Source organism: Pithys albifrons, chromosome 9 (genome assembly GCF_047495875.1).
Source record: "Pithys albifrons albifrons isolate INPA30051 chromosome 9, PitAlb_v1, whole genome shotgun sequence".
NCBI classification, from domain to species: Eukaryota; Metazoa; Chordata; class Aves; order Passeriformes; family Thamnophilidae; genus Pithys; species Pithys albifrons.
Window position 1 is genome coordinate 21504436 of NC_092466.1, and position 14754 is coordinate 21519189.

The following is a 14754-nucleotide window of genomic DNA, read 5'->3' on the forward strand; positions in this document are numbered from 1 at the left end:
GTTTATGCAGTTGAAATGCCTGGGGTTTGCAGCATCTCTGTGGCATTTCCAGGACCAACACAAGGAAAAGAGGGCAAGCAGCACTAAACAGCATCCTGGCTGGGACACAGACTGCAGAGCAGTAAGCAGTGGTCTGTTTGCTAAGGAAGAACAGGCAGTCAGACATAAGGACATGATCTTATCCAGTCAGGACATGACCTGCTCTTTCTTTGACAGCTGTATAGAGGACCATGACTAATATTAGATCACTTCAGAGATATCTTTGCTTGGTATCTGCAGACATACCTGGAATCATTTACCTCACCTTCCCTGCAAGCCATGGCACTGTCTCAGTCCCCTTATGCCAGTCCTGTCTGCAGCAGGCTATAGTCAGCAGCAAGCAGGGATACTGACAGTGGCTACTTTGATGTGAAGCTGGGGTATGGAAGGTCTGAAGCCTCCAGGCAGGATATTCAAGAGCAATATTTTACCAATATAAACTGTCACTGTGATACTTACATCGCCTCATCTCACAGGCACCAGCTCCACTCCCCTCCTTCCTCTGCAGAGGTGTGTCTCCAGAGGGGCTGGCAGAGTGGCAAGACCAAGCTAAAATAAATTAGCAACGGCAAAAACTTCTCTGCTAGCTGCTTCTGAACTCTCACTTCACCTTCAAAATCAAGTCATTCCTTCAACAGTCCCCTCCTTACCTGAAACTACCATCTCTATAAGAACAAGCTCCAAGTGGCTTTGGACCTCAACCCCATGTGTTCCAGGCACCAGTACAAATCATCCCATGTCACAGAAAAAGCTATTTCACAATCCCAAGGACAAATAAGGTTTGTAGGACCCCAGCTGCAGGATAAACATGCACATCTTCTGCCAGATGACATTTTTGGGGCAGATGGGGACATTGCTGTGTGCTGCAGGTGCTGCACCATGGCCATTCCAGCTGAGTGCTAGAGGGCTTCACCACTGCCACTCCAGCCCTCCCAGCAGAATGCTGCCAGGAGAGGTACCAGGCTGTGCTGTCTGGGAAAACATCCCCATGCCAGGGCAGGAAGTAGATCAGCATTTCCTATTGCACTAGCTGCAGGCTGCGTCATGGGGAATTATCTGGGAAAACAATGGCCCCTTCCTCCCTCTCAGGCCATGCCTGGCAACGCTGATGCCCAGCCTGTGAAATCCCCACAGCTACATCAGCTGTCACCTTCATGTCTGGTGCCAGTGGTGTGGGCAGCTGCTTCCTCTTTCACCATGCACCGAAGACTGACAGGGCTACCACCACTGGACCCGTTTGTACTGGGAATTGAGGCACGGGACTCCAGGCAAATTCCCAGCTGTGAGCAAGGCAGACAGATGGCCAGGCAGCCCAGGATGACCCACCTCTAGCAGTTAAGCTGGGGCTCATTGCATGCACCAGGGGCATAAAGCAATCTGGACACCTCCATGGCCTTGGGTGCACTTGAGCAGGTTGGGGGCAAACTGAGGTAAGGGTGGGCTTTTGTGTCCCTTCCACCTTGCAGTGACACTTCCAAGGCCATCCTGGCTGCATTGACCTCACCACCAGCAAAAACAGGAAAGTGGAGACTTTTTGTACTCACTAAATAAACTAAACCAAGATGTAAGGGGTCAGGCAGCCTCTCCCATAAGTGGGATTTCCTCTCCCTACAGCATGAGCCTGAAGGCAGCCAGCAGGGCTGGGGCCTGAGATGTGCTGGCTACTGCCCTGCTGCCACCACATGCACAGAACCCTTTCTCCCCTGCCTGCCCCTTCCCAGACCACCTCTCTGCAGTCCCAGGTGAAAGGCAGGCCAAATAGAGCAGGGGGCTGCTTGATGCCACCAAAAATTAGTTTCAGGTGTGGAGTAATGATTTGGAGACTGGCCAACATAGTTATTTCCTAAAGCTCCAGCTCCTGGAGTCAGGGGATTCACTCCAACCTCATGTTACAAATTTTTTAAAAAAAGTTAGCACCCAGGCACTGCAGTTGCAAGGAAAAATGAAGGTCCCAAAAGCTCCATGGGTCCCTGCAGCAGCCAAGTGAGCCAGCAAAACCCGCTCCCCACCGGACTCCAGAAACGTGGGATGGTTTTGCATCCCAAGTCAGAACCTGGAGGCTTGGGTGGGTGATGCTGGATTGCACACCTCAAAAGCCATGCCAAAAGGAAACAAGATTGAACATTTCTCTGCATAAATGTTTACTCAGCTCTAAGAGAACAGGCCCCTGACCAAACCTCAGGGATGAGAGCATTCTGGTCCTGCAGGCAGTAAAGGAGAACAGAGACCAGCAGGAACCCCCACCCAGCTCCATCCTTGCCCTTGCAAAGCCACCCAGGGAGCAAATCCTCATGCCCAGCTGGTGTGGGGGGGAGGCTGCTCGTGCCAAACAAGCAGCAACAGCCCAGAGAAGGACGTCTTCATGGCAAACTCTACCCCATGCTACGTTTCATCAGCTGTGATCACAAGTATTAAGAGGTGCCTTTACTTTCACCTCTCCCTCTGTTATTGTTTGGGGTTTTTCAGCTATGGAAAGACCTTCTGCAATGCTTTGAAATCTGATTAGAAATTAGGAAGGGTTTGGGGTTTTGTTATTGTAGGGGGGTAAAACAACAAGGCTGGCTTCCCACATCTTCTCCCTCCACATCCCTAACACATTCCACACCCATGCGGTAACACATTTTAACCAAAACCAGCAGGTCGTGATATACCAGCACAGTTCCCCCCTGTCTGAAAGTGTGTTATATACTTACTGCTTCATGCACTGCCCACACATGTACAGCCTTATCAAAGGCCAAGCCAGCCACCGCCCAGTTACTATAGTCCCTGCCTTCTGTGTATCCAAGGAAATAAAATACACAAGATGGAAACAATGACATCACTCTGCAGGGATAAGGATGAGCAGGGGACAGGCACTTTTAAGAAGTCTTGAGAAGACAGAAGTGGCTGTCTGACTCTCCCATTCTACAAATACCCTGATTCACCTTCAGAGCTCCTCTGAATGCATCTCTGGAGGTTATTTCTTTAAAAAAAAAAACAAACAAAAAAACAAAAAAAACACCACCTACAAAAAAATCCTTTTGTTTAAAAGCCTGTACTTTCTGTGGCTAAGAGAAGCTGATCTATCAATCTCAAACCAAAAGTTTTCACTGACATTCTTGAAGGCTGATGTTAATACTTGTGCCTTGCTGCAAATGGGGTATGTGGCCTTCAGGGAGCTGGACAAGCTTATTTGGATACAGTCCTGGTGTTAAGTGCCCTTGAGGCTGGACTCTCTCAGCTCTTTCCCAACATTAGCTCACTCAGCAAAAGTAAAGACCTGAACCCCACTGATACCAGTGACCTATTAAAAGAAAAAAAGAAAAGAAAAACCTTCTCCCACAGAACTCAGATCTCACAAGGCAGCATAGTCAAAGGGTATAGAGTTTTGCTGTTTATTTTACAAGAGATAGTACAGCCATGCACTCCAGCACACGAGTCCAGAGCTTAATGCCTGGCTCAGGACCACCAGAAAGCACAGCTGACTCTGAAAGTTATGCTAGTCTCTGGTTAGAATCATAAGCAATTAAAATTACCTTAGTCACCAAGTAACTTGTTCTCTCTTGCTGAGATAACTTTTCTCAAGAAACATTATGCAGAAGGGAGAGGCAGACATATTATTTTAATCTTTCCCACTGTGGTGAGGAAAAATGCCTGTGATGTGAGTGATTGCTCTTAGGATCTGGGTGAGAAGTGCAAGTGAAATAACTGAGTAAATATTCTAAGATGACTGTCATTTCCTTCCTCTCATGTTGCCATGGTCACACCAAAACAGCCGCTGAGCCATCATCACTACCGAGCTGCTGCACCTTCTGATGAAATACAATTTTGTCACTCCTATCTCAGTTTAAATTAATTTAGAAGGATAAGGATAATGTCAATGAAATAATAATAAGGCTGTGTGGGCAAAGGTCAACTTAGACAATGAAGTCAGTCTTTGGATTCAGAACTTTGGGGAATGCATGGGAGGTTGTAGAATGCCTTTTTGTTTTCCAAAGGCAAATGAAAGTATCTCTAACTTACATTCCCAGTCAGGGAAAACACTTCCACAGGGATGACACAGCAGGTCACCAAATGTCAGCCTCCCAAAGGGTTACAGAAGTAAACAGTCTGTTTCAAATGGGGTAAAAATGTGTAAGCACTGATCTTAAAATATGTAGCTAGTCATGCAGTTCTTGAGACACAATGTAAATTAAGTTATTTTGCAAGAGTTTTTGCAAAGATCTAGTAACTGCACTGACAAAATAGGATGACAAAGAGAAGGTGGACAAATGTGAGAAATTTCTTTTAATATATCAAAGGTAGGAGAGGCAACATCAAATTAATTAATTCTTAGAAAGGTGGAAACATGTCTGAATAACTACAATCCAATTTCTACACCAAAGGTTTTAAAGCCTTATTTTTTTGAGCCTGAAAGGCTCAAATGTTAAGGCTATTCACATATATGATTATATGTCTGCATTCAAAGGCTATGTGCAAAGCCAGTGAGAACCATTGTCAGAGAACCCTGGATCAGGACTTCAGTGAACCACTTGGACTCAGTGTACCCTATTTGCTTTGGTAAGTGAATTAATAAGTGTTCTGCATAAGATCATTGCCAAGGAAAACAAATATACTCTTTTCACTAGCCAGCAGTAAAAAAAAACTGAACAGCTCAGCACTCCCTTTGAAGATTCACCTCTCCTCACAGCTTCAACCAATCCTGTTGGAAAAATGAGATCAGCATCTTTGTGGTAAACTTCATAGCAGTTGGTCATGTTGGTGTGTGTATATATATATATATATATATATATATATGCACAGCATCTTCTGCCCTCTGCTACTGCTGATTTGCAGCAGGCCTGGCCAAAACCCCTGTCGATGCCGCAAAGACACAGCCCCAGAGTGACCTGGCTGACGCTGGCCACAGTCTCTGGCAAGAGTCAGCACGCTCTGCTGATTTCATGCTCCAAGCAGACAGATCCTACTACAAACCTTACTTGCTGCAGTCAGCTACTGAAAAAGGAAATGAGTATACTAAAGAAAACAAACACAAAACCAAACAACAACCCACCAAAAAAAACCCAAAACCTTAAAATTTGATGGTGTTCACTTTTCTTTGGCACAGCAGATTAGATGTTCAGGCACTGTTATGCAGGTAAGAGTAAACAGAAGCTTGTGGTTTGGAGACATTACACATCTCCCCTCATGCTGCTGAATTCCTCTGTTTGAGTATGCAGCAGGCACAGCCCTTTAGAGGAAAGCCCAGTGCTCTGAACAACAGCAAGGCCCACTCACACAGGCAACTGCAAATTACCTGATTGGCTTAATTTTAAGGAAGGGGAGAAGAAAAGGCAAGAATTTTTGCAGAAGTTTGAATGTTCTTTTCACATCAGGAAATAACTCTTCTAGTATCAGCCATCAGACAGGGTCAAAGCCTCATTTTCATGCCACAGTCGATTCTTAGTAAAAGAGTAAGATAAGGGTCTTACTGATTAGAGATAAGCTTTGTAAGAGGAATCTCTCCACAGTCACTTCTGGATCAAATTTTCCTGCTCAAATCAGTTGCAAGTTCTTACCAACAACTTCAGCTGTGCCATACTTACAATCTAGCAGTATTAGGATATCTATCCAGGGACCAGAGCCAGAACAGGACTAGAACTGAGGTTAGGGCTTAGGAGGGGATGTGCTCCACCACCAGCATTATTGCTAAATCCTGACTAGTCTGACCTTCATGATGCCCCTTAACTTGGACTTGTAGAAAGCAAGGCAAGACTAGAGTTAAGGTTGGTCCCTCTTACCCATGTTTCTGTCTTAGTTGCAGTAAGTTCCCTGAAAGAGTCCAGGGCTAACTCACATACAAATACACCACAGAGAAGGCAATTGACTAAAGGAAAGCCATTGATTATGGTTAAAATGGCCACAGGAAGGGAGTTTAAGAGGGGGCATCACTTAATTATAATAACCTATGTTTAGTACTTGACCAGCAGTGGATATCCATCTAGTGACCCAGGCTGGACCAGGGAGAAAAGCGTGGTGGCGGAGCAGCACGTGACAGGGGGATGCAGCAGCAGATTTCCTGCTACAGTTAACTAAATTTAGTGAGCTACTGTAAACACCTGATTGAGCCATGTGTTGTGCCCTGTGTTTAATGTTGTGGCATTTAGATAAATTCTGGTTAATGGCTGAGTTGGGAAACTGGCCTATAGGATCAATTCTGCTGAATGAAATGACAGCTCTCTGCAGCCATGCAGCAAAGCCTCCGTGCAGACTCTGCCCCACTACTTTGGCAAGAGATAGTCCCCAAGTCCCCAGGTTGAAGTAGAATATTTCCAAAACTTGGGCAGCAGAAGACACAGAGCAGATCTCAGCTCAGCAGTGTCACAGACAGGTGTAACCACATGGCCTCAGCAAAAATTAAGGCCAAATGGTTCAGTCTCACACTGTGCTTTCGCTGAGTTATGAAATAGAGAATGCTGCATCGAATTCTTGAGCCAAGCAACACAGAGCAGCTTGATGTGAAAGGGAGCGTGGATAGATCCCAGGCCACGGTCTGGGCAGGGTGTTGCTGCACACGTGCTGCTTTAGTTTCAGATCCTTTCCAACCCAAACAGCCATATGAGTGCTTAATTAATTGCAGAGTCAAACTAGTTATCAATCTACTTATTTTGCTAGAAAGACTCAGAGGATGTGTGCCAGGGCCAGAATCCATGTCACTGCCCTAGTGAAATGATTTAGTGTAGCTATTGTAGAGTTTTGCAGTGTAATCCTCTAAATCTAGCCCAGGTGATGCTCTTGCACAGATCACTGTTATTACTACATTTACTTGACAGAGGCAGCAGGACCACTGAAGCAAGACTGTCAATAGGTTACACCACCAACCTCCTAGACAGAGGCTACAAGATCTGCCACACAGATAAGAATGTTAAGAGGGTGGAGTATTTCTCTTCCCCTTCCTCCACAGCTAGACTGCTAATAAGAGAAAAAAATCCAAAACAACAGAAAACACTGTAAGAGTCAATAATACTCCTTGCCTCTCAAGACTTTGCTACCTAGGAAAATCAACTGGCTTAGCATAGTAACAATGATTTATTACTGAGTCACACCTCTACAGTGCCTCATGTCAGGTGTGAGCACACAGATGGCAGAGGACATCTCTGACCCACACAGCTTGCCCTTGGCAAGGTATCTGACTTGCTCTCACAGCACCAGGCTTCTCACCACAAGGGAGGGAGTCTGTCTCAGCATTTCCAAGGGCCACATGATCTCTACACAATATGGGGCATGGTGCTATCCCCAACATGATCAACGGAGTGACATATGCTCAGCTCCTTGAAGGATCAAGCCTGGAACTGCTCTTAGAGGAGTAAGCAGGAACAAGAGCACACAGTTACTCCATTACTTACCTGTGGTTCAGAGGCCAGATTCATCTTATAAGGATGCGTCTTTCCCTCCTCATTTACAAGTGGTGACCAGACTTTTGCCTCTGTTCTGCAACACACAAATTTTGAATAGTTACCCTGTTTTCATCAGTGAACATCATTATTGTTATTAAAAGACTCAAAGTTCATAAATTTCTCAAACACTTCCTCAGTCTCTTGCATATAGCACTATCCACATGAGGAGGAATGGAGACAGCCTCATTTTAGGCACATAAAGTGGATGATTTACATATGTTGCATGAGGTCCTTGGAGAAAGAAGATCTCAGCAGTGACTGTCCTGGCTTATTCTTTGTGAGTCTATAGGCAACACATCAAGCATGGGCTCCAACTCCAGCAGTCAAGTTGGGGTTACCCAACAGCAGAAGCTGGAGATTATCCCTCAGATGCAGATCCTTTAATTAAGTGGGACAATTCAGACTGCTATGTGTTTCAGCTTTTACAGGAAGCCAGGGAGAGGAATGATTCTTGTCTGTATTGACTAGATAGAGAACATTTTGTTCTCGGACTGCCTTAGATAAGCTAGAAATATTTTTTAGTTTGAGTATCCAGAATTTTCTTCTTATATATACAGTGGTATCCATGCTGAACAAACAGAGGCTTTTGGGAATTATTAAAAAAAAAAGATCCAAGCTGCAATGGGGACTAAGAACTGAGATGAAATCATGAGTCAGAGAAAGTCTACATAACCTTTACTGGTCTGTGGTCTGACCCAATTACTCACAGCAGCCTGAAACACAAGTAAAGATCTACAACTAAAACCAACTACTTTCACCATAATCATTTTGAAATTTTGCTATGCCCCAAAGAATGACAAACAAGTAGTGAGGAAAAAGGAGTGTGTTCAGATTTGCTTGAGATACTTTCTGGGAAACATATGCTACCTACATTTCTCAAAAGCAGACAGTGGCTAGCATCTCAGATGGATTAAGCAGTGCAACTTTTCCCAAACTTCCTAATAGCAGGGAATAAGTGACAGCAATATTGCTGAATGAAAACTGTTATTCAATGCTAAACACTGCACTATGCAGCAACCAGATGGCTGATAAACTCTTAGGATGGGATTTGAAAACCATGTCCTGTTTTGATAGAAGCCCTTTCTGGAATCTGAAACTGTAGATGGATGTACTTCCCAGATATTTGTGGGTCCAGGACCAGCTATATATAAGTACTTAGTTAGCAAAACAGGAATGCTTCCACTGAGAATTAACTGAATAACTGGAAAGAGACTTTCCAGTTACAGAGACTTCTAAAACTGACAAGGATGGAGAAATAGGCTACAGAGCTACCCCCGATAAATTCAGTCTCATCTGCACCATTCCTCTCAAAGCTCTCCAAAGTCACAACATTTTCTAAAAAGTCCAAACTTAGCTGTGGTGCACATATATATATATATATATATATATATATATATATACACACACACACACACACATATACATATATATATACACACACATATAGAGATATATATATCTCCAAGACATTTGCTGCATAAATAGTATTTTAATACTTGCATCCAGAGAGCAGCTCAGTGGGAAGAGATGGGAGGCAGGATTCTCACTCAGGGAAGAGGGAAAGTTTTACTGACCTGCTATTGCCTTTATCGCACTCTGGACTTTATACGGAAGAAACCTGAATGAGTCTTCTGTGCAGTACCTGCTTTCACAGGAAAGTACAAACACACAGATAACCTTTACAAGCATCCAGGTACAGCAGACCTTTGACTCCCGGCTATTGCATCCTGTAGGCCCAGCTGCAGTGCTGATACCTGACACCCTATGCCACCCAAATCCCAGTGTCTGGCAAGCTGGGGCACACACAGAGTAACAAGTATGACTGTAACAGCTGCATGGAATCAGATCTATGCCAATTTGATCACCAACCTGCTGCAACAGCTGCTGTTACTGCACAATGTGCCCCAGTGCTTTAAGGTACCTGAGAAACCAGCAATTTTACCCAGATAATGCCTATCAAGCCTCACAAAGTTATGGCCATCTCTGGGATGGCTGTATTTTGCGCCAGAAGACTGTGTTTGCACATAGGGAAGCATCCTCTTGACAAATATAAACCCTTATTCCTTGGAAGTGTTTGGAGATCACGTATGTGTGACCAAGTTTCATCTCCTCTGGAAAAACAGGACACAGCAAAGTATATGGAAATCAGACACCCCACCAGTTAGGATGTAAGCAAGTGAACATTGGCTGCAGATGAAAGAGCAGCTCAGAGAGCATTAAGCACATCAGCTGATTTCTAGTGCAAGGCATCCGCATGCCAGTTCTCACAGCACTGATCTGAGAACTTCTGTGGTAGCATTTTCTTGTACAGCAGTTTAGTATTATCAGCTTCCAGAAGCACCAGAAGGTTTCATTCAGACTGAAAAATTTAAGCCTAGAGCAGGCCAATGTATGAACACAGAACAGAAATTTCCCCTCAGGCACTTGCTGTCATCCCACTGCCCCTCACTCAATGTGTTTGAGGTGACACAGCTTGTTGGTCTCCAGTGTAGAGGAGGCAGCTATGGCCAACTACTGCAGACAACAGGTTTTTTTCATCACATTTTTCTCCCTTATTTATTAGCAAGGCAAATAGCTCAAGTTTGTTTCCCAGACTGCTGCCATTCTGATCTGTCACTGGATATAAATGGAAGCAGCAAGATCACTCCAAGCTTTACTTTCAACCCAGTTTAAAAGTTATCCAAACAGAAAGGTTAAATAGCCCAAGCCTCTGCCCCTCTAAGGCAGGGAAGATAAAGCTTCCCTTTGTCTTCACAACAGCTGCAGCAGAGCCCCTCAGCCACTCTCAACAGCCCATTTATGGCCACAGTGAAGCCACAAAGAGGAGACAGCTTTGCTCTCCCTGGCTTTGCCCAGAAGGCCTTTCAAGACATGTGCCCCATCCCACTGCACCACCTGTGGAGCCCACGGCCTGTGGGTCTTAGGTAGGACCACTATGGTCCCAGCTCTCAGCAAGGGTTTCCCAGCTCTGCTCGTGGTGTCCATGCCCGTAATTCTACTCAAGTGTGGCAGGAGGGAAAAAAAGTGCACTTGAAGTTGGCCTTATGTCCCACTGCTGGTACAGGGCTTATTTTCTGCAGTGCTGGGAAGGCACAGACAGCAGGGCAGATTAGACGCATCATGCTTGTATCTTATCAATATGTCTTCATATCTTATTTATATGAAGCAGGGAACAGTCTTCAGAGCAGACAGCTAACCCCAGCCTTGGTAAGAGTGCCTGCAGGCTGCCACTGGCAATGGCTTTCTGGAGGATTTTTTTAAGATTTAGAGCAGAGGACCCCCAGCAACAAAACCATCTCCGCGCTCCCCTCAGCAAGGCTGTACACCTGCCACTGAGCATGGCCATGCTAATAGGCTGTCAGACCTGCCTCTCCACCAGTGGAGGGGCTGGATGTCCAACAGCCTGTCTGGTGAAAGCCAGCAGGCTGCAGCATCCTTACTGTATCTCAGAAACCCCTGATACACTGATGATTTATTTTATAATATGGTTTCTAAGGCATATTCTTTCAAATGAGAGCAACACTAACAGTGCAAAGATGACAAAAACATGACACAAACAAGCCTGAGAATGAGTGTCAAGCAAATTAATTGCAGGCAGCTAGATATAAAAACTTCTTCATGTATGGAATATGCTGATTCCTTCTTACTACAGGATAGAGTAACCAAGACAAGGCCAGGGAATGAGCCATGCATTTGCTGTTTTATCCAGGCAGAAACCAAGACCCAAGTTTAGAAAGAAATTTCTCTGATGCTAGTTTGGATGGGGAGGTACTGATAGGAAGAGGAGGAAGGAAACTGCATGCAAGTCAAGACAGGAATCTGGAGAGGTATTTATGAAAGACAACCTTTTTCAAGCAGCTTGGCTTGAACATGGTGTAATATAAACATTACAAGAGCCTAGATTTTGCTATCAGTGCTTTGTGTACAAAGCTGGATCATAGCTTCGAGGGAAAATTCAGAGCTGGTAAACAAGGGCCTAATTTTGTGTGCCAGGAACTCTGTAATTTCCATAAAGAAGAAAGGCACATCCATATTCCCATTTCAAATACTACGATGGTCAAAACTAAGATACCAAAGTAGAGAATAAACCCCAAAAGACCAAAAAGTTTCCTGTGCAACACAAAGTTTGTTAGCTGAAAAATGAGGAAAGACCGAAAGATTTAATCTTTCACCAATCACCTCAACAGAGTTTTAGACAGGCATTTTTAAAATGCTTAGAAACTAACTATAAAAGCACTCAGGCTACTAGGAAGGTAACTTTTAATCTGCCTTTTAGCTACAACAGATGCAAAATATATGCTCTTAGCCCTAAACATGAGAAGTCACCTTTAGCAATGACCCATTAATGGACCTATTCACTCTGGCAAGTAAAACTGTACTTGGGCTGCATGCAGTTCACTGCCAATTCAAACAGCAATGACAGTCACAACTTCCTAGAGACAGGAGGCCCTAAATGCATTTCTCCACACATGGCCCTCTTGCATTTCAGGTGTCTCTTCACACAACCACGAAAAACAAAAAGGCAACTCCAGTTACACAGAAGAAGCAACAGAAGTTTATTAAAAGCTGGTTCATTACAGAGCTAAAAAGGATAAGACACACCTGACTGCTCAGACCCACACTGCTCTTCCACTAGGCCAGCTGCAGAGTTAACTATTTTTGCCTCACCCAAGAGGCTGTAAAATGACAACAAATACCAATCTTGACTTGCCAAAATGACTTTCATTGTTCCAATTATTAGTAAAAGCTGCTGACATGCACCCAGAAGGGCTGGGAGCATCACACTAGTCATGGAGAGGTTGTGAGTGGCCACACAGGGCCAGGCAACCTGCATGCCCTTATATAGCTGCACACTGAGCAGCTGGCTTTTCCCAGGGCCAAAAGAATTATTAGTAAGATGACAGAAACTGGAAAACTCTTCTTGGCAGGGAAGCAAAAAAGCAAACCTAAATGAGTCAACGGATTCCATGAACTTCCTAGAACATAAATCTGAGCCTATTGTGGCTTTGTGCAATGAGTCCCCACAGCTCAGACCTGAGAACATGTGGAACAAGCAAGAGTGCAACTGAACCTACCGAAGAAAATGTAGAGGACATCACACACGTGCTCTCTTCTTCTTCAGAGGTATCTACATATGATCCTTTCTGACAACACTTTCTGGTAGCAGATCTGACTTCCCTAATCCCAGCACTTTTCAAAGAACAAATACATATCTTCACTCCTTGGCAGGACTTTTAGCAAACAAAAAGGCTGTTTGGCAAACAAAAGATGCATTAATACGTTATAAGCTTGCAGCAAAGCTGCAGGAAAGTACCTTGAAATTTGAGGAAAAGTAGGAGCAGAACAGGAGATGACACCTTTGCAATCCCTTTTCACAAATATTCCTCTCTTACTATCACCCTCATACTGCCTCCAGACATAAAAGGAAAGACAGACTCACTATAGGAATACTTCTTTTATTGAAACCCCCCTGCCACATAAATATACACTTTACCATTTTTTTTCCTCAGGGCTGCACAGCTCAATTATTCAATTGTTGACTATAGCCACAGGCAAAGAGCTATTTGTTTCAGAAATAATTTTCACTTGTGCTGCAATGAACATTTGTCTGCTTTTGTACATCTGCAGCTACAACAGAGCTCTGTGTCAAATTCATCATGAGCATTTTCACTGACACTGGTGATGCCTGAACCTTAGGCTAGCAGGTGTGCTTTGTGATAGCAGTATCCGTTCTTCCCACGCCTTCCTTTCTTTGAATGTTCTTTGTCGGAATGTCTGACCCAAAATACACTGGAATTCCAAAGGAAGTTCATAGCTTTCTCAAATCTATTGGGCCCATCTTGCTGCTTACCCCCATTAATGGAGTGCAGCCTGGGACACGGCTTTGCTCAACGGCTTTGCAGTGCAGTGATGTACACAGTCTATTTGAAAAAAAAAAGAAGGGAAAAAAAAAGCAAAAAAAGAGTAGTTCTCATAGACTCAAGACCCCAAATTATATTTTTCCAATGAATGGGAGAGGCCCAAAAATCTCCTTGTGAATTTCTCAGTTTAGCAACTGAGTTGGGCTTGAGTTGACTGAAGAACACTGTCTTGAGCTTGATTTTATACTGCTGAAGACAATAATAGAACCTTTACTTTGGTTTCTTGGAAACTACATTTCTCTAAGCACTCTCTATCCTGAAACAAAATGCAAAAGGAATGAACAAACACAGGCTCAGAAAAGGAGAAAAGGGAGCTGCTAGACACGGACGGTGAGTTCAGCAGGAATTTGGTACCTGCACCAACATTGTTGAACACTCACTTTCAAGGCAGAAAACAGTCCTTTCCAACTTTGTTCACACATCAAACAGCAAAGTACTTGGCAGTGCCACTTAAAACAAGAGTATTCGGAGAAAGTAATTTGTGGCTGGGTTTTAAATCCTAGGAAATTATGAGATTTGCATCTTTGGGTGAAAAAGCAGATCAGGAGCGTTTTCTTCAGCTAGAAATTTGATCCATTTTTAATGGCAACATGTGTTAGACTAGATTTCCTGCCTACAATCTGATCTGAAACATTTTTGACTGTTACCATCACTAAGCAAAATACCGAAACAGGAAACATTGGAATGCTGTTGATATACACAATCAAGTATACAGTGCAAACAGCATTTCCTTTACCAGAAGTGTTTAAGTCCAAGTCCTTTCAGTTCTCTATATTTACACTTCTCTTAAACAATCATTAGTACAGCCAAATATGAAGACTTCTTAACTGCTTGACTACCATTAAGACAAGCAGGTTGCCTGTTTGGAGTACAAACATGCTTAAAGTTTGTTTTGGTTCCCAAAAGAGCCCAAGAAACAGACAAGCATGGTACAATACTTCCATGAAACACCCTCCTAGCCTCCAGTTATTTGCAGCTTAAAAGATTTCTGCAGCAGAGATACCTCCATTGTATATATTATCCTTAGAGATTTGTCTACCATTAGTTCACCCAGTAGGCTCTTGAAACTAGGTACACTTTTCACATTCACAGCACAGTCACATATGAAGTGTCCACTCACATGATGGAGTTGATCCTCTGGTGGAACTGAAACCCCTGATGTGAGGTCAGACCTATATCTAAAATCTCACCTGGCATAACCTTGCTGCCACTCAGAATGCAGGTCAGAGAACACTTAGCTTGGGTAATCATTTAAATGAATAAACACTTAAAATTCATTGGCTAGGAATTTAAAAACCACTTAACAATTTATGCCTGTCACAAGACATCTCTACAATGGTGAATAGAAAAAATGGACTGTAAGACTTTTCACTCCTGAA

General features: G+C 43.8%; 1 protein-coding gene across 1 annotated transcript in view; it reads right to left on the minus strand.

Moving 5' to 3' along the window:
* The window catches only part of PDLIM1 (PDZ and LIM domain 1), a 41288-nt gene that overhangs the window by 13970 nt on the left and 12564 nt on the right, over positions 1–14754 (minus strand). Inside the window, exon 3 of the mRNA XM_071564121.1 lies at positions 7404–7488. Coding sequence (XP_071420222.1) covers positions 7404–7488 — 85 coding nt within the window. The remainder of the gene's footprint in view (positions 1–7403; positions 7489–14754) is intronic.